The sequence below is a fragment of the Salmo salar genome, chromosome 25 (genome assembly GCF_965601325.2).
Source record: "Salmo salar chromosome 25, fSalSal1, whole genome shotgun sequence".
NCBI lineage: Eukaryota > Metazoa > Chordata > Actinopteri > Salmoniformes > Salmonidae > Salmo > Salmo salar.
Window position 1 is genome coordinate 35,292,909 of NC_138315.1, and position 14,868 is coordinate 35,307,776.

The 14,868-nt window shown below is 44.0% G+C and overlaps 1 protein-coding gene across 1 annotated transcript in view; it reads left to right on the plus strand.

Annotated features, from left to right (window-relative positions):
• Window positions 1-996: 996 nt before the first annotated feature.
• LOC100136473 (follistatin-related protein 1) overlaps window positions 997-14,868 on the plus strand; it is a 42,125-nt gene continuing 28,253 nt past the window's right edge. Inside the window, exons 1-2 of the mRNA XM_014174156.3 lie at window positions 997-1,161; window positions 1,279-1,335. Of these exons, the coding sequence (XP_014029631.2) occupies window positions 1,279-1,335 (57 nt within the window). The 5' untranslated portion in view covers window positions 997-1,161. The remainder of the gene's footprint in view (window positions 1,162-1,278; window positions 1,336-14,868) is intronic.

Consider the following 14,868-nt stretch of genomic DNA (forward strand, 5'->3'; position numbering starts at 1 on the left):
AATCTGTTACAGCGGTTGCAGGAGATGTTTATCTATAATTCTTTGAATAACAGTTTAATATTTTATCAACGTTTATGATGAGTATTTCTATAAATTGATGTGCTCATTCACCGGGAGTTTTGGAAGGAAAAACATTTCTGAACATTACGGGCCAATGTAAAATGGGGTTTTTGGATATAAATATGAACTTTATCGAGCAAAACATACATGTATTGTGTAACATGAAGTCCATCTGATGAAGATCATCAAAGGTTAGTGCTTAATTTTAGCTGTATTTCTGGTTTTTGTGACGCCTCTCCTTGGTTGGAAAATGGCTGTGTGGCTTTTATTTTTTAGGCGCTGTCCTAACATAGTCCAATGTTTTGTTTTCGCCGTAAAGCCTTTTTGAAATCGGACAATGTGGTTGGATTAACGAGAATCTTATCTATAAAATGGTGTATAATACTTGTATGTGTGAGAAATTTGAATTATGAGATTTTTGTCGTTCTGAATTTGGCGCCCTGCTTCACTGGCTGTTGAATAGTATGTCCCACAGGTTGGACGGTCACGTCCCACATACCCAAGAGAGGTTTAAGTAAACTGTTTTAGGTAACCATACCAAACACATGTCATAGTAATTTCAGGGGGAAAGATGTTTTGTTTTGTTTATTATGTAACGTCTAGTCTATGAGACCAGGCTGCAATTATACGTGCTGCAAACATTTTGTAATGTCTGCACAGCTATTTGCTCATCCGACAATCCACAAACGGACAATAACCCGCAACCATAAACCAGATAGATCTAACTGTGAGCAAGTTCTCTCCTGTTCTCAAAAAAAGTAATGTACAGTACAGTGTAATGATGCGAATCCAGGTTTTAGAACATATGAACAAACTGCCACATTCTCCTATTGCCATTACTGTCAACAGGGGTGAATTATTCGGGACCGCAAAATATGCCTGGTCCCCTTTGGACCTTGGATTAGGAATGTTCTGTCGGTAAACGTTCCAGGGCTCAGGACATTTATTTTCATTGGCCACGTCATAGCGGGGAGAGACTGTAGACTACGAATTCCTCAGCGCTCCTGAAATCACAGACCTCTCTCTCGCCTCTTTTACCAGCACACATTCATCGAACTCCTCCTCGCAGCAGACGCCTGAACGAAGCCGCTTTCCAGAAGGGTATAGAATAATTGGCATAAACATAGATTAAATATTGCTCTTTATTCCTTGATTATTTAACCATTTTACTTGACATTAACCTATAACAGGATTTTATTTTCCTTTCTCTCTTCCCAGATGTTGCGAAGTGTCCACTTCCTTGTACTGCTGGCCATAGCGCTCTGTCAAACCGAGGTAAAAGTTGGACTTCAGATTGTTTTGTTGACTTGTGATCAATGCAAAACTTTATATAATATTACGATTGTCATAGGTTAGGCTACTCCGATATTAAACAGGAAAGGCTATGTTCCCTTTACGGCATTATGGTTTGGTGCGTTTATGCTATTGTGTCACATGACGGCACAGCTGAAGCACTTAAAATGTAGGCTAGTCTAGTTTATGTTTGTTATAAACGCAATACTAATAGTCTTTATAGATGTATTTTAGATACACTACAGCACCAAAAAGTATGTGGATACCCCTTCAAATTAATGGATTCTGCTATTTCATCCACACCCGTTGCTGACAGGTTAATACAATCGCGCACACAGCCATGCAATCTCTACAGACAAACATTGGCAGTAGAATGGCCTTACTGAAGATCTCCGTGACTTTCAAAGTGGCACTGTCATAGGATGGCACCTTTCCATCACGACAGTTCGCCAAATGTCTGCCCTGCTATAGCTGCCCTGGTCAACTGTATGTGCTGTTATTGTGAAGTGGAAACATCTAGGAACAATAACTGCTCAGCCGCAAAGTGGTAGTCCACACAAGCTCACAGAATGGGACTGCCGATTGCTCTAGTGTGTACAAATAATTTGTCCTCGGTTGTGATACTTACTACCGAGTTCCAAACTGCCTCTGGAAGAAAATTCAGCACAATAACTGTTCGTCGGGAGCTTCATGAAATGGAACCTAAGATCACCATGCGCAATGCCAAGCGTCGGCTGGAGTGCTGTAAAGCTCGCCACCATTGGACTCTGGAGCAGTAGAAACGCGTTCTCTGGAGTAATGAATCATGCATCACCACCTCGTAGTCCGACAGACAAATCTGTGTTTGAGAACTAATGTATAGTGCCAACTGTAAAGTTTGGTGGAGGAGGAATAATGGTGTAGGCCCATTAGTTCCAGTGAAAGGAAATCTTAACTCTACAGCATACAATTACATTCTAGACAATTCTGTGCTTCCAACTTGGTGGCAACAATTTGGGGAAGGCCCTTTCCTGTTTCAGCATGACAATGCCCCCGTGCACAAAGCGAGGACTATAAAGAAATGGTTTGTCGAGATCGGTGTGGAAGAACTTGCCTGGCCTGCACATAGCCCTGACCTCAACCCCATCGAACACCTTTGGGATGAATTGGAATGCCGAATGCGAGCCAGGCCTAATCACCCAACATCAGTGCCCGACCTAACTAATACTCTTGTGGCTGAATGGAACAAGTCCCGCAGCACTGTTCCAACATCTAGTAGAAAACCTTCCCAGAAGAATGGAGGCTGTTATAGCAGCAAAGGGGGGACCAACTCCATATTAATGCCATTGATTTTGGAATGAGATGTTCGACAAGCAGGTGTCCATACTTTTGGTCATGCAGTGTATATTCATCATGATGGTCCAAAGGTTTTTTTTTAAATGGGAGAATAAAACGTGGCATTATCCAAGGCACATTGCTCATTATGAGACTTAATTAGGGAGACAATTAGTCCTAGCCAGTTCAATTAAACAACTACAGGGACCATTACATTTTAATTGCAAGAACGTCTTCCAAATCCGTTTGTAGATTATGATGCCCACACAGCACATTATTTTATCATCATGATTTGTAGGCCAACTAAAACAAGCACAGATATTTATCTTTGATGTAGTTTAGCTATGTTCGTGTCTTCTATACCCGTGAATTTCCCCTCAGTGTTTGTTAAGTTGATGAAGTGATAGTGTTGCATGTAGATGAGGATGCTCATTGTTTTCTTTGTCGCCATGGGTAACAAGCAGAGTTAATAGACAGCTGGGATAACTATAGGTAGGTGTGTGTGTGTGTGTGATAACGCTCTCCCGGGTGGGTCTCACACACTGTGGTGCTAAGTAAACACTGAAGTAAAGTGATGGGAGATGAGGTGTCTTGAAACTGCACACTGTTAGTACTGTCACACACAGGCATGCTCACACACCACAAACACACACCAGGTGTATGTGTCAGCACCGTACCTCATTTGGCAGCTGTTGAGCACCTGGTTTGATGTCATGTATTTGGGACATTCTCATGTTGACCTGCTTTAAGTGAGTCTAGATGTCACGTGTCAGTAATGTATTTGTCAGTTGCTGTGTGAAGTTGGGCTAGGATTGGGTTGGATGTCATTGCCGATTGGGGTTAGATTGTGGTAAACACGTTGGAATTCCAAAGATTTTCAGGTGTTAGGCTACTTTGGAATTTATTTGCTTTTCAGGATTACCCTAGTGTTTGGAGTGAGATTATGAATCATGGTTTGGATGGGGTTAGTTTTGGAGGTGAGTTTTTTTCAGGGTTGTAGCACTCTGTCTAGACCTTGGAGGTATACTGCAGGGTTAACTAAGTGAGCCTCTACTCTACATTGTCCTTACATGTCCATACAGTCATCATCACTATCAGTACCACTGTCTGCCACATTACTCACAGTGGAAACTCTACCTCCAGGCCCTCTGCTGACCTCCTAGAGCTGCCCCTGTTATTGCCTGGTGAAATATGGGCTTTGAGTGTGTCTTTATTGGATGCGTGACCTCTCTCATTGGTGTGCTCTCTCATTGGTGTGCTCTCTCATTGGTGTGCTCTCTCATTGGTGAGCTCTCTCATTGGTGAGCTCTGGCATTGAGAAGACTGAGTACAAGCCAGTGTGTAGAATGTGGCTGTGGAGTATGCGTGGGAGGCATTATAAAGACATCTATTGTTTAAAGGTAATTGCCCTAGTAATATGCAGCCTGTTGACAGACCAAGTGGGAATGTTAGGGTGGGCCGCTAGTACACTGTTTTAAGGCAGTCTAGGGGATTGTTTAGTTATACAGTGTGTTGGTATGGTGGTCTTCAGTGATCATTTCAAGTCTCAATCCCTATTGTGTACTTAGTGTAGCAGCGTAGCAGCAGATACTGTACCTCAGGGTGTATGTGTGTGTGTGTGTGTGTGTGTGTATGTTTGTGTGTGTGTGCGCCTGTGTGTGTGAGTGCTATTTGATGGCTTTTTATATTGCTGGCATGAGAATGCTAAGTTATTCAAATGTAGACGCGGACTCTAGATTTATTATGAAGGAGAGAATGCCCAGGTGCTTTCTGAGGCGAGACATTGCTGTGTTTGCAGATAAAAGGCTCAGAGAGAGTACTTCTGAGCTCACAGCTATTCTCTGTGTCTGTGTGGAGACTGAGGAGAGATATGCATCTGGTAAATAAGATGTTGACGTATCCCCCCAAACGTTGACAGTGAGATGCCAAGGCTGTGTGGAAACACACAGGCACACACACATACACACACTTCACCTTTCTCTTCTCCAGGCATCCTGTGTTATTGCATTAACCATGGTGGCCGGTGTAATGACACAATAGATAATTCAGTCATGACAACCACGGCTGGATCTGGCTTTGAAAATATCAGGTTTCAGGAGAGAAACAGAATAATGGCCCTCAAGGACACGGTGTACAACCCCCCCTACTCACACACAGTGGATAGATACGCTCCACTCACACACAGTGGATAGATACGCTCCACTCACACACAGTGGATAGATACGCTCCACTCACACACAGTGGATAGATACGCTCCACTCACACACAGTGGATAGATACGCTCCACTCACACACAGTGGATGGATACGCTCCACTCACACACAGTGGATAGATACGCTCCACTCACACACAGTGGACAGATACGCTCCACTCACACACAGTGGACAGATACGCTCCACTCACACACAGTGGATAGATACGCTCCACTCACACACAGTGGATAGATACGCTCCACTCACACACAGTGGATAGATACGCTCCACTCACACACAGTGGATATACGCTCCACTCACACACAGTGGATAGATACGCTCCACTCACACACAGTGGATGGATACGCTCCACTCACACACAGTGGATAGATACGCTCCACTCACACACAGTGGATAGATACGCTCCACTCACACACAGTGGATAGATACGCTCCACTCACACACAGTGGATAGATACGCTCCACTCACACACAGTGGATAGATACGCTCCACTCACACACAGTGGATAGATACGCTCCACTCACACACAGTGGATAGATACGCTCCACTCACACACAGTGGATAGATACGCTCCACTCACACACAGTGGATAGATACGCTCCACTCACACACAGTGGATAGATACGCTCCACTCACACACAGTGGATGGATACGCTCCACTCACACACAGTGGATGGATACGCTCCACTCACACACAGTGGATGGATACGCTCCACTCACACACAGTGGATGGATACGCTCCACTCACACACAGTGGATAGATACGCTCCACTCACACACAGTGGACAGATACGCTCCACTCACACACAGTGGATAGATACGCTCCACTCACACACAGTGGACAGATACGCTCCACTCACACACAGTGGACAGATACGCTCCACTCACACACAGTGGACAGATACGCTCCACTCACACACAGTGGACAGATACGCTCCACTCACACACAGTGGATAGATACGCTCTGTCTTAAATGAGATATAGGTGAGGACGAAGGGTCAAAACGTTAGAATACTGACGGTTTGCAATTCGTTTTACACTTGTTCTACAGTATAAACAAATACAAATTCTTGCGTCTACACTTTTAACTATTGTTTGTAGAATCACAACCCTAATGTTGGTGAGTAACATTTTTAGCAATGTACAAAACTACATTTAGCAGACTACTTTAGAGCCCTAGTAGAGTCGCTGCCTCCCGGCGAGGCTGCAGGCTGCAGTGCGAGCGCTGCCTCCCAGGCGGGGCTGACTAAAGCTGACAGTGACAGAGTCGCTGCCTCCCAGGCTGAGGTATATTAGCTGACTAGAGCTGACAGTGACAGAGTCGCTGCCTCCCAGGCTGAGGTATATTAGCTGACTAGAGCTGACAGTGACAGTCGCTGCCTCCCAGGCTGAGGTATATTAGCTGACTAGAGCTGACAGTGACAGAATCGCTGCCTCCCAGGAACCATGCTCTGTAGCTGTTGATGACTGTTCTCTCGTTGGTAGGTGCTGCCTGGCTATAAATACCAAGCCCAAGTGGAGTGAATAGAGCAGGACCATGGGGGATTGAACAGTCTGTCCTCTGTCTCTATTAGTCAGGACTGTTCTAATTTTTCTAGCTCTAGACACACACACACACACACACACACACACACACACACACACACACACACACACACACACACACACACACAGAGACAGCGAGAGGAGAGAGAGCATAGATGTCATGCGTCGCTGTCTTCTATGGTTGTTTTATAACACCATCCTCTCTCTCTCTCTAGCCTCTCTTTTCTGTAGCTAACAATGTTAGCTCCATCTCTCGTCATCTTGTGTGTGTGTGTGTTTATTTGTGTGTGTGTCAGGGGAAAGGACCAGGCACAGAGATAGCACTTGGCAGCAGGCCCAAACATCAGGCCCAAATTGGCAGGCAGTTAATACCAAGCAGACCCCTGGGGGGGACACACACAGCCTAATTTCAGTGCAGCTTCAATACGAAATGGTTTATGACTCACAGTAATTGAATGTGGACAATAGGTCATGGTTGTTTATGCCAGATGAAATGTCACGGACATATTCAACTCTTGAATTTACAACTTGATGATAAATGTGTTCTCCAACAATCATCTGAACATTCCACTCCCTAAAATGGCTGTACATTCTAAGCATTCAATCATATATTGTAGAGGTCTGCAAACAGGCACACTTCCTTCTCCAAACACAGTTCCAGCCATTAGCCCTGACTATGAAGTATCCTTTAAATGCCAGGATGTCATACTCATTTCAGCTTTTCATCTAGTAGAATTCGCTGTGGAAGAGAATCGTCTTTTCGCACCCACGCTGAGGCATGAGAGCCTGACGAACCAGCGGATGCAGGGGAGCCCGGAGATCTGTCTCAGGCATGAGACCTGACGTCATTCCCACCGAAAAAGAAAAAAAAATCCCTGATGTTTTCCTAGGGTGAGGTGTCATTCTATAGCGCTGGGAGTCGGGAAGCAAGTTCAGGGAGTGAGTGTTTTAATAAATAAACAGAACATAATACAAAACAAGAAACACAGACATGAAACAATAACACCTGGGGAAGGATCCAAAGGGAGTGAGAGATAGGGAAGGTAATCAGGGAAGTGATGGAGTCCAGGCGAGTCTGATGACACACAGGTGCACGTAACGATGGTGATAGGTTATTTCCCTCTCTCTTTTTCACTTTACCTCCTCTCTTGTCCTCCCTCCCCTGCTGGAGCTTAATAAGAAACGTGTGTCTGAGCTATGAGGGGACCGTCTTCTCTCTGAGCGTTTGATTGGGAGGGGGAGTATAGGCATGATGTCATCAATGGTGAGATGCAGAGCATCTGTGAGCCATTAGTTTAAAACTCCCCTTACACACTTCTATAGAGGGGTGTATGTGTATGGGCATTGGTCTGTTCATTCATAGTAGCATGGATTAACACTAATCTCACTGACCTTTCATTATGGTTGTTGTTAGAAATACTGTGGTCACAAAGGTAGCTACAGATTCTGCTGCAGGTGAAAAGAGAGGGATCAGATGAAGTGATAGGAGTAAGGGATGGGTTTCATCCTTGCCTTTAATTGGCTACCTTGTGTGCCAGTGGGGCATTATCAGTCAATGCATTGCGTCGCCATGTTAGCGTGTTTGTTTACTATCTCTAAATCAATGTTCTATATGCTAATGAGTGCAGTGGTACACTCTGGGAAGGGACTAATGGTGGTTGTAAAGTGACCCCTCAGCAGGAAGCATCGATCCAGCTGCTGACTCAGTGGATCATCACACACACACGTACACGCACGCATTCCCACGCACGCACACACACACTGTGTGTGTGTGTGTGTGTGTGTGTGTGTGTGTGTGTGTGTGTGTGTGTAATGAGTTCTCCTTTGACAGATTTAGCCCGGTGCTAAGGATATGAAGAGGACTCTTATCGGCAGTAGAAAATGAAAGAGGGATTTTCAGAGAAAGGCAGGAAAGAACAGAGCACCTTTTAACTCCAATCTGCTTCAGCATGGGGTCAATAAACCTGCGGTAGAAGTAAAATTGAGTTCAGACCTCCATCCCTCTCCTCCACCCATCCCCCCTTTTTCTTCCAGTCTCATTTTCTGCAGCTCAATTCCTATCACTTCTCCCTCTCTCGGTCTCTGTCTTCTCCTTCTTCCATCCCCCCTTTTCTTGCTATCTCTGACTCTCACTACCCCTTTTCCCTCATTCTCCACTCTCCTTCTCTTCTTTCTCTATCACTCAGTGACTCTCTTCCCTTCTCTCTCTCTCCTCCAGGCAGAATTGCATAGCTGGCCTCAATTCACAGGGACATCTCACCCAGCCCTACATTTCAACAAGGAGAAGGATAGTCAGAAAGCAAGTTGGTGAGGAAAGAGAAACAAGACGTGAGAGAAAGAAATAGGAAAGGGAGGTATACATGAGAGTGACAGATATTTTTTTTTAGATAACCTGGATGTCTGTCTTTCTTGGAACACCTGTTATTTTCCCAGAATACACCTCTACCACCTGTAAAGAGAGAGAGAGAAAATGATATAGAGAGTATGAGAGAGCACTGACTCACCAAGGTCCAGGCAAGAAGCAACTCTAAAGGGAATTATCAATATTTCCAGTCACAATTTTCATTTATACCTCATAATTGACTTCCATCATATTAATAAAATGAAGCCTGGTTTGTTTTATAGCTAGTGTAAACCTATAGGAGCTCCTATCTAGTTATGGTTCAGCTAAACAGTTTGTCTAGCTAGCTTTAGAATTTGAGATTCTTCAAAGTAGCCACCCTTTGCCTTGATGAGAGCTTTGCACACTCTTGGCATTCTCTCAACCAGCTTCAAGAGGTAGTCACCTGGAATGCATTTCAATTAACAGGTGTGCCTTGTTAAAAGTTAATTTGTGGAATTTCTTTCCTTAATGTGTTTGAGCCAATCAGTTGTGTTGTGACAAGGTACGGGTGGTATACAGAAGATAGCCCTATTTGGTAAAATACCAAGTCCATATTATGGAAAGAACAGCTCAAATAAGCAAAGAGAAATGACAGTCCATCATTACTTTAAGACATAAAGGTCATTCACTCTGGAAAATTTCAGAACTTTTAAAATTTCTTCAAGTGCATTTGCAAAAACCATCAAGCGCTATGATAAAACTGGCTCTCACGAGGGCCGCCACAGGAAAGGAATACCCAGAGTTACCTCTGCTGCAGAGGATAAGTTCATTAGAGTTACCAGCCTCAGAAATTGCAGCCCAAATAAATGCTTCGCAGAGTTCAAGTAACAGACACATCTCAACATCAACTGTTGAGAGGAGACTGCGGCCTTCATGGTCAAATTGCTGCAAAGAAACCAATAATGAAGGACACCAATAAGATGAGACTTGCAGTGGAAATCTGTCCTTTGGTCTGATGAGTCCCAATTTTAGATTTTTGGTTCCATCCGCCATGTCTTTGTGAGATGCAGAGTAGGTGAACGGATTATCTCCGCATGTGTGGTTCCCACCATGAAGCATGGAGGAGGACTGTGATGTTGTGTGGGTGCTTTACTAGCGACACTGTCAGTGATTTATTTAGAATTCAAGGCACACTGAACCAGCATGTCTACCACAGCATTCTGCAGAGATACGCCATTTCCATCTGGTTTAAGCTTGGTGGGAAAATAATTTCTTTTTCAACAGGACAATGACACAACATACCTCCAGGCTGTGTAAGGGCTATTTGACCAAGAAGGAGGGTGATGGAGTGCTGCATCAGATGACCTGGCCTCCTCAATCACCCAACCTCAACCCAGTTGAGATGGTTTGAAATGAGTTGGACCGCAGAGTGAAGGAAAAGCAGCCAGCAAGTGCTCATCATATGTGGGAACTCCTTCAAGACTGTTGGAAAAGCATTCCAGGTGAAGTTGGTTGAGAGAATGGCAAGAGTGTGCAAAGCTGTCATCAAGGGCAAGGTTGGCTCTTTGAAGAATCTCAAATATATTTGTTTAACACTTTTTTGGTTACCACATGATTCCATATGTGTTATTTTATATTTTTGATCTCTTCACTATTATTCTAATTTACATAAGTATTCATAAGAGTCAATACTTTGTAGAAGCACATTTGGCAGTGATTACAGCTGTGAGTCTTTCTTGGTAAGTCTCTAAGAGCTTTCCACACCTGGATTCTGCAACATTTGGCCATTTATTATTTTCAAAATTCTTCAAGCTCTGTCAAATTGTTTGTTGATCATTGCTAGACAACCATGTTCAGGTATTGCCATATATTTTCAATAGATTTAAGTCAAAACTGTAACTAAGCCACTCTGGAACATTCACTGTGTTCTTGGTATCCTACTCCAGTTTACATTTGGCCTTGTGTTTTAGGTTATTGTCCTGCTGAAAGGTGAATTAATCTTCCAGTGTCTGGTGGAAAGCTGACTGAACCAGGTTTTCTGCTAGGATTTTGCCTGTGCTGAGCTTAGCTCCATTTAGTTTATTTTCATCCTGAAAAACTCCCCATTCCTTAACAATTACAAGCATACCCATAATACCACTATGCTTGAAAATATGGAGAAAAAGGGGGATACCTAGTCAGTTGTACAACTGAATACATTCAACTGAAATGTGTCTTCCGCATTAAACCCAACCCCTCTGAATCAGAGAGGTGCGGGGGCTGCCTTAATCGACATCTTCATCGCCTGGGGAACAGTGGGTTTGCTAACCGCCTTGCTAAGAGGTAGAATGACAGATTTGTACCTTGTCAGCTTGGGGATTCGATCCAGCAACCTTTTAGTTACTCACCCTATGCTCTAACCACTCAGCTACCCCATAGTGGTACTCAGTAATGTGTTGTATTGGATTTTTCCAATTGAGGACATCTCCTTTGTCTTGATCATGTTAAGGGAGAGGTTGTTGTCCTGGCACCACACTGCCAGGTCTCTGACCTCCTCCCTATACGCTGTCTCATTGTTGTCGGTGATCAGGCCTACCACTGTTGTGTCATCGGCAAGGATTTTTTGTATTGAGGACAAAAAGTGAATTGCTTTGCCACATTTTTTGCAGTGCTACTTTAGTGCATTTATACAAACAGGATGAATGTTTTAGAATATTTTTATTCTGTACAAGCTTCCTTCTTTTCACTCTGTAAATGTGGTTGGTATTGTGGAGTAACTACAATGTTGCTGATCCGTCTGAAGTTTTCTCCTATCACAGCCATTTAACTCTGTAACTGTTTTAAAGTCACCGTTGGCCTCACTGTGAAATCCCTCAGCACTTCACTTTCTCTCCTTCAACTGAGTTAGGAAGGACGCCTGTGTCTTTGTAGTGACTGGGTGTATTGATTTACAATCCAAAGTGTGATTTAATAATGTCACAATGCTCAAAGTGATATTCAATGTCTACTTTTTATTAGTACCCATCTACCAGTAGGTACCATTCTTTGTGAGGCATTGGAAAATATCCCTGCTCTTTGTGGTTGAAATACACTGCTCGAATGAGGGACCTTGCAATTATCTGTATGTGTGGGGTACAGAGACGAGGTAGTCATTCAAAAATCATGTTTAACACTGTTATTGCACACAGACTGAGTCCACGCGATTTCTTAAGCACATTTTTACTCCTGAACTTATTTTGGCTTGCCATGATAAAGATATTGAGTACTTATAGACCCAGACATTTCAGCTTTTCATTTGTACTTAATTTCAAAAGTTTCCATAAACATAATTCCACTTTGACATGATGGATTATTGTGTGTAGGCCAGTAACAAAAAAATCCCAATTTGATCCATTTAAAATTCAGGCTCTAACACAACAGATTGTGGAAAAAGTCAAAGGGTGTGAATACTTTCTGAAGGTACTGTATGTATATGTGCATATCTACCTCAATTACCTTGTACCCTTAAATCAAATCAAATGTTATTAGTCACATGAGCCAAATACAACAGCTGTAGACCTTACAGTGAAATGCTTACTTACGAGCCCCTAGACGACAGTGCAGTTTAACAAATACGGATAGGAATAAGAGATAAAAGTAACAAGTAATTAAAGAGCAGCAGTAAAAAATAACAATATATACAGGGGGGTGCCGGTACAGAGTCAGTGTGCGGGGGCACCAGTTAGTTGAGGTAGTATGTACATGTAGGTAGAGTTAATTAAAGTGACTATGCATAGATGACAACAGAGAGTGGCAGTGGTGTGGAGGGGAGGGGGGGGGGGGGGGGGGGGGAGGGGGAGGGGGGGGGGGGGCGGCAATGTGAATAGTCTGGGTAGCCATTTGACTAGATGTTCAGGAGTCTTATGGCTTGGGGGTAGAAGCTGTTTAGAAGCCTCTTAGACCTAGACTTGGCACTCCGGCACCGCTTGCCGTGTGGTAGCAGAGAGAACAGTGACCAGGGTGGCTGGAGTCTTTGACAATTTATAGGGCCTTCCTCTGACACTGCCTGGTATAGAGGTCCTGTGTGGCAGGAAGCTTGGCCCCAGTGATGTACTGGGCTGTTCGCACTACCCTCTGTAGTGCCTTGCGGTCGAAGGCCGAGCAGTTACCATACCATGCAGTGATGCAACCCGTCAGGATGCTCTCGATGGTGCAGCTGTAGAACCTTTTGAGGATCTGAGGACCCATGCCAAATCATTTCAGTCTCCTGAGGGGGAATATGTTTTGTCGTGCCCTCTTCACATAATGGAATGAGGTATAGACAGTATATGAATAGAAAACGTGTGTATCGCAGTATTTTTTTAAACATTGTTTTTTTTTAACCTTTATTTAACTAGGCTAGTCAGTCAAGGACAAATTCTTATTTTGCAATGACGGCCTACCCCGTGAAAACCCTCCCCTAACCTGGATGACGCTGGGCCAATTGTGCCCCGCCCTATGGCGTTACAGTATATAGGATGAGCCATGGCTAGAATACAATGCATATGAAGTGGATGAAACAGTATTTATCATTAATTAAGTGACCAGTGTTAAATGACTATGTACATATGACAGCAGTCTCTAAGGTGCAGGGTAGAATACCCGTTGGTAGCTGGTTAGTAACAGTGACTAAGGTTCAGGGTAGGGTTATGGGTGGAGGCCGGTTAGTGGTTACTATTTAACAGTCTGATGGCCTGGAGATAGAAGCTGTTTTTCAGTCTCTCGGTCTAAGCCTTGATGCATCTGTACTGTCTCCGTCTTCTGGATGATAGTGGAGTGAACAGGCTGTGGCTCGGGTGGCAGAGATCCTTGATGATCTTCTTGGCCTTCCTGTGACACTGGGTGCTGCAGACGACCTGGAGGGCAGGCAGTGTGCTCCCGGTGATGTGTTGGGCTGATGGCACCACCCACTCGAGAGCCCTGCAGTTGCAGATGGTGCAGTTGCCGTACCAGGTGGTGATAAAGCCTAAAAGGTGCATATGAGGGGCAAAGACACATTTCTCCAGCCTCCAAATTTCTTCACCACACTGTCTGTGTGAAGGGACCATTTCAGGTTGTCAGTGATGTGCACGCCGAGGAACTTCACTGTGGTAGATGAAGAAACCAATCTATATTTTCAGACTGTCAGAGTATTTATCTGGTCAATGTGGCAGTGTATTATCTCTGTTGTTTGTAACAGTGTGTTATATGTGGACATATGATTGTATTATAAATTGTATTTTAATGTTTAAGAACTCTTGGAAGATGACACCAAATGAGGACTAAAAGAGATCCTAATAAAAAATCATTCCATTGTGTCTCTGTCAATGTTGATGTGGGCGTGCTTTCTCTGCTGTCTCCAGTAGTCCACAATCAGTTCCTTCGTTTGGTTGATGTTGAGGGAGAAGTTATTTTCCTGGCACCACTGCGTGGCCACGCAGTCATGGGTGAACAGGGAGTACAGGAGAGGGCTGAACACGCACCCCTGTGGGGCCCCCCTGTTGAGAATCAATGTGGCAGAGGTGTTGTTGCCTACCTTCACCACTTGGGGGCAGCCCGTCTGAAAGAGAGGACACGCAGGGGTGTAAACAGGATGTGGCCAGTAGTAAACCTCAACCTCTGGGTGTAACATGACTTCACATCAGTGGAAGAACCCTGCCAACATAATGTTGTGATAGAGGCAGTCTTTGATGGCATGAGCAAAAGTGAGTGTGTGTGAACAGTAGAACTCTACCAACTGTATTGTGTAGAAAAGATATGGTGTCATGCAGAACACACACTAACGGTCTGAAAATCCTAAAAGATTTTGATTTCATTTTATTGGTTTCATTCAATCACTCCATACTTTTCAATTTTTCTGTGCTCTTTATTTCCTTTGTTTCTTTAAATCTCTGCCTCCTCTCCCCTGAAACAAGGGCAGTACACTTGCCAAGTAGTTCACATGAGCAACAGGCCTGCCAAGCACAGCTTCACAGCCCTCCCAGCTACCCATTCTCGTTCACAATGTTTGTGTGTGTGTTTTCAGGTTTGTTTTTACTTTTCCACTAAACAGGGTTGTTTGTTAGTGTGTGTAACGATGTCCCCTGAGAGTCGGGAAGCAAGTTCAGGGAGTGAGTGATTTCCTCAATAAACGAAACGTAAAAC